Below are 11,069 nucleotides of genomic sequence, written 5' to 3'. Positions count from 1 at the left end.
TGAAAAGCACCAAAACATCTTCTGTTCTAAAGCAGCTTTCTTCCAAAGACATTGAAAAAACAGTATAGATTCATATTAGAAAGCCTACCTTATTGACCCTTACATCAGATATTTAACCACGGCCAATTAACAGGTCAAGAAGAGGTTTTTTTATTCTTTTCAAAAGCTGTTTTCCTTTGAGATAAAAAAATGTATTTTGCATAATTAACTCTTCCTGATACTAGAACTGAGCAACTATTCTTTTAATTGCACCTGGAACCCAGGCAGTTGGAGGCCAGGACTTTACAACCCATTTACTAACCTCCTCTTCTATTTGTGCTCTTTGCATTTGATTCTGAGGTTCTGGGAGATGCTGACAGTGCATTTCTACTAGTTAGATTCCTTCCTAGGAGCTGATCTGAGAAAGAAATCCCAACTAAATGTATTTGACAGTCAAGAGCTCCATCTATTTTCTCAGCACTTTAAAAACAAAAAAAAAAAAGAAAAGAAAGAAAGAAAGAAAAAAAAGAATATTATTCTTTATTTTAAAATAAGGCAAAAAGAAATATCATCAATGAACAAGTTATGCCAATCATACTTTAACATTGTTCAGAAGCAGGATCCAGGACATGAAAATAAAGAAGCCAAATTAATCCCATGTGCTTTTTGGAGACTTACAGATGAAAGGTATTTTTCAGCTTTGTGGTTTTGCTTTTCAACTAGTTAGACAACACGGTGAGTGCAAAAAATATAAATGTGAGCCTGCTAAAACATGGTGCTGTACCTCACAGGCAGCTAACTACACAAAGCAAAGGTCACAAGGAATAATCAGACCTTCTGTTATCAGCAAAGCTACGTTTGATTTGGAAAATTGTCAAGTCTGGCTTTAGCTCAGGCAAATGGAGCATCCACCTCTTTCTGTCTAGCAGAGAAGGAAAAACCAAAGATACCGTGGACCCCAACCACTGAAATGCATACCTCAAAAGGGTGTAACTGATGCTATGCTATGGAACTAAAATAGTCAGAGCATATTTATATGCTTTTAAATATAGTTAGCAGTATTTCCCATTCCCTCCACGTGGAACTCGGAAAATCTAGTTACAAAATTCGCCCCCTCCATCCCCCCTGGTCTCTCCATAGCTGAAGAGATTAGAAAGTGCAGTCAAAGCAGGGGGCAGGGGAAGGAGAATGGCAAGAATCTTTATCCCTCCTCCCCAAACCCCACCAGGCAGTGTGTAATAAATTCACATGGCCCGATTTCAGAAGCAAACAGCAACATCAGTTTAGCTAAACTTGTTAACAAGTCTTAGGACACTCAGTGGGCTTTTTCCCATTTCTTTTTGGAGAATGGGGAAAAGGAGTAAATCCTGGAATTATATCGAACTGACAGTATTTCTACAGCAAACTTAGAAACACCATAGCAGTCCTGATTTTAATACATCCAGAAAATCTAGGTACTTTTTTTCTTTAAAAGCCAGGCTGCACTGGCAGAAGCTTTGGACTCACTCCCACAAGTAATTCCTGGTGTGCAAGTAAGTACTCGTCAGCCCAATGAAACTATTTAAGAATACAGAAATGTTCAGGACTGAGCCCTTGCCATGACTTTTGGGGAGTCACAAGTTGGGGCCGGTTGTTTTACATAACTCTGTGTATGTCCATACCGCACACCGCGATCTGGCAGCTACAGATATTGCCAAAAGCCCACACTGGGTGTTGAAAGCAGTTGAGCTACAATTATTAGGGGTTCCACAGAAACAATTCACTCTGCTAAAAAGGAAGCTTGATGGTACTGTGGCTAGCCCACTGAGTGTCTGAATTAGTTTTGCACTGCACTTAGGTGCAGATATAATCTAGGAAGTGATTCTAAAATAGTATGTTCCTGGATGAGACATGGAGTAAGGGTAAAGTATTTCATCCAGTGATGTTCAATACATCTCTGACACATTTAATCAGAAGCCTAAACAATCTAGACACTGAAGTACAAACTTACTTTTCCTTAAAATCAGTGTTCCATAATTGTTTTTATTTTAAAAATTCAGGAATGTGATACACAATACAATTAGCTCCCCACCCCTGCAGTGTTCACTTACATGAGATTCACTAGTTTCATGCTTTGTGGGAAAAAAAAAAAAAGGAAAGAGAGACTGTGCAGTGCTTTTGAATGCTCTCAGTATTCTTAAAATGTGATCTTTAGAACAAATCAAGTCTGTATAACCCCAGACAGATCAAGTTAAAAAAAAAAAGCAAGCTATTTCACAAGCTAGCGGGCTACAGTCGGGTCTCCTACAGCCAGAACAGAGAAAGTGTGTTCCTGCTGCTGCACAACCACCACCTTGACCTCAGTCTATGCTTTCAGGGAGTTTGCTATCGAGGGTTAAGGAGACTAAAGGGCCCTGGTAACACCAGCTGGTGCTGCACGTGCAACAGGGCATATGACAGAGAGGCCACGAAACTCCCCATTCTGCCCCCATCATCATCATCATCATCATCATCATCATCATCATCATCACTGTCACCTCTGCATCCTGTCAAGATACTCAAAATAATGATGGGGAGAGTTTTTTGACTTTTTAGCTAGCCATTGCCTGCAATGGACGCAGAAATAGAAAAATATGACTTCTGGCACAAAAAAACCCAAAAAAAACAAAACAAAAAAACCAAACCAAAAGATTAAATAGTTTAAAATGGAATTAGTGACTACAGCTCCATCTATTCAGATGCATTTACTGAGACTATTAACCAATGATGATAACTGTTATGACTTACTAGTTGCCCTCATTTTATAAGAGCAACAGGAGAGAAGTCAGACTTCTCAGTGCTACCATGGTTCGATTTGTTGGTATTATTTTAAATAAACTAAAGAGCAGTAGTTCTATGGTGCATTAGTGACATACGGCAGGACCTCAACAATTCATACTAATGATTGAGACCAATTTTAAACTAGTGATGAAAATAATTAGTGAAAGTTTACCATAGAAAGCAAGGATACACATTTAAAATAAAAATACTACTTTGTTCATTTCAAAATTTACTTGGTTAATACTCTGTAGTATAGTAGCAGTGGTAGCATACTCTGCAAATGTAGTCTCATACAAGATCTCATTTAACAGTCAACTCTAGATCATATACAGGTAACAGAAAAAAGAGTTAAGGTAATTCAGACAAAACAGAAACATATATAAATACTATATTAATACATTTAAGTTAGTTTATGAGACTATACAACAAGCATAAACACAGAAAAAGGTGAACAATGCTGGTGACTGTGAAGCACCAACCTCCCCAAGGCAGCACAAAGCCAAGCCCACCCATCCAGCACCCACAGCTTCCTGGCGATGCATCTGAGCAGCCAAGGGGCAAAACCCCCGGACAGTGCTGTGCTGCACCCAGGCAATGCAGCCTGTGATGAGCACCCTGGAAGCAGAGCCAGCATCTCCACCATTCCCATGCTTTGGCACACAGTGCTTGGTCAGAGCGTGCTGTGAGCAGGGGGCTGGTCTTGGCTCCACAGACTGCACAGTTAATGCACAACACTGGTAATCACCCAGGGATAATCGAGAGTTGACTGCAATGCTCTGCTGAGAGCTTGGGTGAGACCACTGACATGACGTGGGCCAATCCAGGTCCAATGAGCAGCAGGACTATTTTGTACTATTTAGGAGAAATTATGATGCAAGACACAAATTAGAAATGCAAACTAGGGAGGTGTTATGTATCTGGAGGCAAAGCTACATTCCCTTCACTAACAAAACATTCTTTTTTAAAAAAATCTACATTTAAATACTGTTAAAAACCTGAAAACCACAGCATCAAAAAATTTCATAAGGCCAAAACTATCCTCAGTTCCCTCTGGTTGTGCCTAGGTATTGCAATACATTTGTAGAAGTAGTAAATGCCAGGTAATCTAGTATCTTATTCTCTTTCCAGTGCCTTCCAGTAACAGATCTCAGAGCTCATCACACAATAGTTAAGCCTCACAACACCCCTGTGAGGTAGGTATTATCCCCATTTGAAGACAGGGAAACTGAGGCAAAGTGTTTATCATAACCAAAGAGCAAACAATCGAAGATCTGAGCTGTTTTCCAGTTTTGCACATAGGAGCAATCCATTAATCACAAGACATTAGATCCTGTACATAACATGAGAGTGGATCAAAAGGGCCAAGGTTTTAGATTAGATTTCTTGTATGTTTTATCTTTGAACTCTCATCTAGTCTCTGCCAAATTCACAGAGTCCACACAGCAGTTTCTTCTTTCCTAAGGTCTAAGTTGGCACCACACTAACAGCTTGTTTAGAGCCAGTTGTCAATTAACTGAGTCAAGATTTTAAACCATAGATTTGGATACTGAGGAAGTGAAATTATGTGATACATAAACATTTTGAAGTGTGAAATACAGTGAATGTATTACTCCCTGCACCACTTCCTCAGAAGTCAGTGGAGGGCTCCTGAGGACACAGTGCGGACCAGGACTGAAGTCACTGCAAGTGTTTACAGACACACTCAGCTAGAAGCAAAATGCACCCTTACATGACTTGTTGGGGAGCTGCTGTCTGTGCTTGAAAGCATGAGTTACACTGTTGGTGCTTGAGTTATATTGTTGGAGGCAGACCTCCCCCAACAGAGCACTTATTGACATAACTAATTCTTTTATCTTAGTAAACTCAGCATCAGCTAAATATGAAGCTCCAGCTCTTTATTCATAGCACTGTTGAGTCAAGGGTTCTTTAAACCTCAAAGACTTTCATGACCAGACAAAACTTGGAAGTAAGGTAAAACAGCAGAAAATCTATAAAGTGTAGAAGACTGTATTACTTTATTGACCAGTCTCATGTCTCGATCACAGAGCAGTATACAGTAGCTTGAACTGCCATTCTGACAGAAAAAAAACCCTTTCACATCTGTTGTTTTCAATTACCTCACTACCTGACCAGAAGAAGAGGGGACAATTTCTGACAATCATATGATGTTCTCTTTAAAATATGCTGTGCGATAAATTCACTAGAAAAGCCTTCACATTTATTATTATTACATAGCTTTAAGAAAAATATGTGAAACTGCAAAGTGGTTTCCAGTTTTTAGTAGTTATATCATTAAAAATGTTCTACGAACTTTGGTTTTCTTAGGGCTTCTAAATAAACAATATATTAAAATATCTACAAATCAAATATTAAAGGAGAAAGCAGGTCCAAAGAATCTGTAACACAAATTGAGTTCCTACATGCTTATCCCTCAAATACCTTTTCACTGGAAAAAAGTATCTTAATTTGAAGCACAGCAAAAAGTGTCTCTGCTGAAATGTTGAAACTGGTTTTCTGAAGTGTTACAGCATCGGTGCACTTCCTGTCTATCTCAGTCAAACAAAGTCAACACAAACACATTGTATCATGACAGTGACATTATATTCTTTAAAACAAGCATTCTATATTTAGCAATATGACAAGAACAAGGACTTCAGCAATTACACTACTTGGCAAAATTGCATCTCAAACATCTGTCTCTTCCTCTTGCAGCACAGCTGTTGACAAAGTCACCACAACTCAGGTAGCACCCTTCAGGGAGTTACAAAGATGACTCAAACTGCTCATTTTGATCGGTGTTTGCCTCCAGCTTCACTGAAGGGATGCTCTCCGACTTAGTCCTCCTCGTTTTTGGAAATTCAATGACAACTTCTGAACAAGAAATACTAAGTGACGAGGATTTTTCTGTCTTCTTTGCAGTACTATCTTCTCCTGTTCCACAACACTGCTTCAAAGCACACTGAGTCCTGCAAGGCAACTCGCATTTCCCTCTCCCTGACTCGGAGCCAACGCTGGCAAACTCAGGCTGAATGGTAGTTGCATGAATCCCTTCGTCGTGAAAGATCTCTTTGATGCGCTTTGCCACCATCATGTACGTGGAAGGGTCAGGACACTTGATGTGAGCAGTGCCAATGATCCGACTGCCTGCTAGCTGCCAAATGTGTAATTCATGGATTGCTTCGACTCCTTCGAGGGTACGTAACTTTGAGTTCAAAGAATGGACATCTATTTGTTTGGGGACAGTCTGTAGAAGGATAAGGGCTGACTCCCTAAGTAACGGGTAAGTTGTGTATAGGAGTATACAGACCATAATCAAACAAAGCACAGGATCTAAATATAGCAACCAGCAAGGACCAGCCACAGTAATGCCCTCTTGCTCGGACTTGTTAGCTCTGCCAAGTGCTTGGGATAAAGTAGCATTTTCCATGCAATGATTATTGACACATGGATTAAAGCAAGGCCCATCTTCAGGGCATGGATTCCACAACCCATAAAAGAGCAAGGCATTCACTACCACAATGACTGAACCCAAGGCATCTCCAAAAACATGCAGAAAAACTCCACGCATGTTAAGTTGTGCACTAGAGTCTTCTTCAACCTCCTCTTCATCCAGAGGATAATGGCCAGCATTCCCATTCACTTGTACATCATTCATGTCATCTTTCGTATCACCTGACAAGAAAACAAGAAAACAATTAGGCATGAGCTATAATACAACATATTACTGTAATTTCTTATAAAATCATATCCAACAGTAAGCATGGCACACTGTGTATGAAACCAAAAAGCAACTCAACCCACACACTTAGCAACACCTTCTCTGGCTGAGGAAAATTCAGTTGTCCCAATAAGTGATCTAAATAGTCTTAGAAGGCAACTGTTTCTACATGGAGATTAAAGCTGCAGAGTGGCAAAGAATGAAGACGACCACATTTTAACTTACTCTACTGAAAAACTACTTTCACCTTTTCCAGCTGTTTAACCATTTGCCTATTCACTGTTTGTTTCTTAAACAACATGCAGAACTACAGAGCATATGTAAAATGGTGGTTTAAGTAGCTCAGTTGGTCACATTTGTTCCTTCTGTTGAAACATTGGTAGACTGACACATTGCTAAAATCTCTCTTTAACCACAGGACTATACTGCTATTTCAGATTAAAATTTGAAGCCAGAAGCTCAAAAGCTGTATGAATACAGCTGTGTAGCAGCTTCTTTTCAGGTTTACCAATGCATTTTCAAGAGGCTTCTGAATTCAAGGAAAAGGAATTTTTTCCAAGATGGTGCATGGAGCCAGTGAGATACAATCAGCTGAAATTTTAGGTTTAAAATGCAGAATTTACCAGCAGAATTGACTATAGGGCAGTGTAAGTTACCACTGAAGCTCTCAGAGGCTATGAACTACTGTTATTTATATTTCAAAATAAATAAATAAGTAGTAAAATTAAATTTTTTATGCAAGTGACATATAGCTGTTGAGTGACACACAGCTTCTGATATCCAAAGCCATGTCATGGACTGTGCATAAATGGCCATTTTAGTGCCCTCCTTTGCCACACCTGTCTGCAATAGTTACCACTCCAACACAGCTAAGCAGCTACATGGGAATAAATACACACATCATTACAAAGAAGAATGCTTTCTGCAAGAAAATCATCTTCCAGTGTTCAAACTGGAGAGAATTCTACATGATTAACCTCCTGCTTTTCTTCAGAAGTTCTTCTTTGGATATTTCCAATGCTAAAGAAACACAACAGGCACTGGCCCCTGGCCTGACAAACTGAAACAAGGAGCTCTTACTGCTTCTGAGGTTATTGAGTTCAGAGCTTTGTAAACATTAACAAGACGTGCAGCTTCTGCTGTTCTGCTCTTGTGGCTGCGATTCTGCAGTTGTAGACTGTGCACAAGTCCTCTCCTCTCTGAAGAAGGAGTGGGCTCCTACTGAGGCTGAGTTCCAACCCCAGCTCATTAACTCATCCAGTACGCTTCTGCCCTGAAGCTCCAGCTACATTTTCCACACTGCCTCTAGGAGTTATGGAACAAGGGACCTGTAACTTTCCAGAGAAGTAAATACATTAGAGGGAAATGTCTTAGATTACAGAGTTCAGACCTCAAAGTCCATGATGACAGCGAGGAAAGAGGAACGCTCTGCTCTGTACCAAGTACTTGGAATAATGGAGATCTGGAAAGTCAGTACAGCTGTCTACAAGAGTGGGTAACAGGAAACACAGCCCCAGAAAGATCTTGAATTTTTTTTAATGGCAAATGGTTAAAACAAGTCCATTTGAAATATGCTCATTGAAACATAACAATAAACTGATTATTTTACATAAAGTGCATGCATAGAAATGCCTGTGCAGGACTAGCCCCTAAGGCTATGCCTACTTTTCACTTCCACCTTAGGAAATCGGGGACTACCCCACTCTGTGATTTCCAATGAAGGCACAGGACCACCCTTGTCTTCAGCTCTACATCTTACATCTTCTCCCACGTCTCTGATCACCTTTACCTGAAACTTTTCCATGGACAAACTATGAATAGCTCCATCCATTACCTAATCATGATAGGGCACAGAAGGAAACACAAACTTATTTCAAAGTTTCCCTGTGACCAAAATTATGCCCTATTACCACCTAAGTACCCACAACAAATTATTTGTTATTGCCAGAGGCACATCCAAGAGACATTCCAGCCAAGTTAGCTCACAACAATATGCATTTTAATCCATGCTATAAGTTAATCTTTTGGTCTAACTAGTCCAAAACTTGGCTAAAAGCACAATTTTTCACCATGCAAGAATAATTCCCAAGCCAAGGTATCTATGAGACAAAGGGTTAAGGGAAATTTACATTGTTTGAAACTAATTATTAGGACACCTTTGTTGGAACTAAACAAACATTAAGAGTTTATTATGTAGTCAAGAAAATGGTGTAGTGTATTCAGAGGAACTTTCCCATCCTCTTGAAAAACCTGTCTTTCCAAAGCCAACATGGAGTCGGAGAAACAGAAACTAAGTTCCTCAAATGTGTATTGGAACCTCTGACCACAGAAAATCTGAAACTGTAGCAAAGTTCACTCCTATCAATTAAAGCTCCCTTTGAGCTAAAACAACGGTCTCCTGACGTCACCCTGAAACTGGTTCCAAAGAGAAATTGGTTCCAAAGCCTGAAGTCCATTCCTTCTGGTGACAAGGATGCCCTAGGAACAGAAAAGTGGCAATCACACACACCTTTCACTCTGCTAGCACGCAATACTTGGCTTTGATCAAGCTGCTTCAAAATGAACTATCCAGGATTCTGGATCCATTAAAAAATAACCCAAAAAATTCCTACCCATAAAACAGTTTAACCACAATTGGGAAGGGAAGATTTTAAATGTATGTCCGCATGCAGGTGAGTGGGAAGGCGCATGCTTTAGAAAGCTAAAGAAAAATTATTCCAAGACACCACACATGTGCCCTGACACCAGCATGCTCCACATTCCAGCTTCCACAGTTCTCACTGGCAACTTCCAAGACTTCTTCCTATTAATACCGACGCTGTTAAGAAGCACGGCATTATCGCAGTGGAATAGACTTCAGTATGTTTGGTTTAGATGGAGAGTAGCTTCCCAGGTAGCTGATAACTGACCCAATGGAGCAATCCAGCTGCCGGGACCGAGGCACTGAGCCGCGCTCCATTTGATGTGCAGCCAGCTCGGATGGCATTAGGACAGCGTCTTGTGACAGCTCCTGTCGCTAGGCAAGAAACGCTTGTCATGTGCCTTTCCTTGCAGAACCAACTTTTTTCCCAGGGCAAACTGCTTTATCCTAAGACTCTTTTACACTCTGACCTGTCTGCAAAACAAATATGCAGCTTAGGGCATCCGAAGGAAAGGGGTGAGGAAGAGGTGCGACAGCCATGTGCCCCAAGAGCTGCTAACAAAGTTTCTCATCTCGTTCCCAGGAGTGGGGCTCAGAGAGCCCGCACCAGGTGGAACCAGGACGGCCACCGCCCTACTCGGGGAAAGGACCCCTCCCGCTTTTCTGCGCCTGGATGGGGCAGCGGCGCTTACCCCGCGGGGCTTACCCAGTTTCTCCTGGCTGACTCCGTTGGAGCTGCTGCAGTTCTCCACCAAGGTGCTGGTCTCCTCGCGGTGCAGCGCAGTCTCCCCGTCCCCGGGCGGCTGCTCGGGCTTGGGGCCGCCGCGGGGGTGCTGCCGGCCGCCGTGCGAGTGCCCGTGGCCGTGGGCGTGCCCGTGGCCCCCGACGCCGTGGTGGTTGAAGAGGCAGAGCCCCAGCAGGTTGATGATGAGCCCCGCCACCCCCACGGCGATGACCACCAGCGGCTGCTGGATCTCGTGGGGCTCCGTGAAGCGCTCGATGGCCTCCAGCAGGATGGTGAAGCAGAGGGCGGTGAGGAACACGGCGTTGACGAGGGCGCCCATCACCTCGGCCCGCACCCACCCGAACGTGTTCTTCTTGGTGGCGCGGGTGCGCTGGGCGAAGCGCACGGCCACCAGCGCCACGACCAGGGCCATCACGTCGGAGAGCATGTGGAAGGAGTCGGAGAGCATGGCCAGCGACGACGTGACGCGGCTCACCGCCACCTCCACCACGAAGAACAGGAAGGTGAGCGCCAGCATACACAGCAGCCGCGCCCGCCGGTTCTGCCAGCACCGCGGCCCGCCCGGACCGTGCGCCGCCATCCCCTCGCACATCGCGGCTGCCCAGCGGAGGCGCGAGGAGCGCGGCGGGCGGTCGGAGCCCCGAGCGCTCGGGCGGCCGCTGCGCTCCGCTCCCCCCGCGCCACCGCCGCCGCCGCTCCCTCCGCAGGCGCCGGGCGAGCAAACTTTGCACCCGAGCCCCCTCACTCTTTTCACACGGAACCCGAGCGCCGCCTCGGCCACGCCTCCACCCGCGCCCCATTGGCCGGCGCGCCCCGCCCGCCCGGCCGTGCCCTCCCGCCCCCGCTCCCGGCCCCGCTCGCCATTGGCCCGCGCGCCCTCGCGACAGCGAGGCCCCGCCCCCTCCCGGTAACGCCCATCGGGCCGCGGCCGCCCCGTTCCGCCCGCCCTCGACCGAAACGGAGAGCGGGCGGGGCCGCGCGTGACGTGCCGCGGAACGGCGGCCCCCATTGGCTCAGCCCCCCCCCCGGCTTTCCCCTCCCGCCCCGCCCCCGCAGGCCCCGCCCGCGGCGAGCGGGACTCGTGCAAAGGGTGCGCTTCACACGGCCCCGGCCCGGCGCGCGCCCGGGGGCGGAGCTCCCCCTGCGGGCCGCGGGGGCGGGGCCCGGCGTGAGGGGCCCTGTGGCGT

At 44.6% G+C, this 11,069-nt stretch overlaps 1 protein-coding gene across 1 annotated transcript; it reads right to left on the bottom strand.

Moving 5' to 3' along the window:
• Positions 1-4,769: 4,769 nt before the first annotated feature.
• Positions 4,770-10,617, bottom strand: SLC30A1 (solute carrier family 30 member 1). The gene is made up of 2 exons (XM_069009587.1): positions 9,844-10,617; positions 4,770-6,450 (listed from the first exon to the last, which is right to left on the bottom strand). The coding sequence occupies exons 1-2, from the start codon at positions 10,472-10,474 to the stop codon at positions 5,540-5,542; spliced, it is 1,542 nt and encodes a 513-aa protein (XP_068865688.1). The 5' UTR covers positions 10,475-10,617; the 3' UTR covers positions 4,770-5,539.
• Positions 10,618-11,069: the final 452 nt, after the last annotated feature.

Source organism: Aphelocoma coerulescens, chromosome 3, assembly GCF_041296385.1.
Source record: "Aphelocoma coerulescens isolate FSJ_1873_10779 chromosome 3, UR_Acoe_1.0, whole genome shotgun sequence".
Taxonomy (NCBI): Eukaryota; Metazoa; Chordata; class Aves; order Passeriformes; family Corvidae; genus Aphelocoma; species Aphelocoma coerulescens.
The sequence above is the reverse complement of the archived record's forward strand: the minus strand, read 5'-3'. Positions and strand labels throughout refer to the sequence as shown.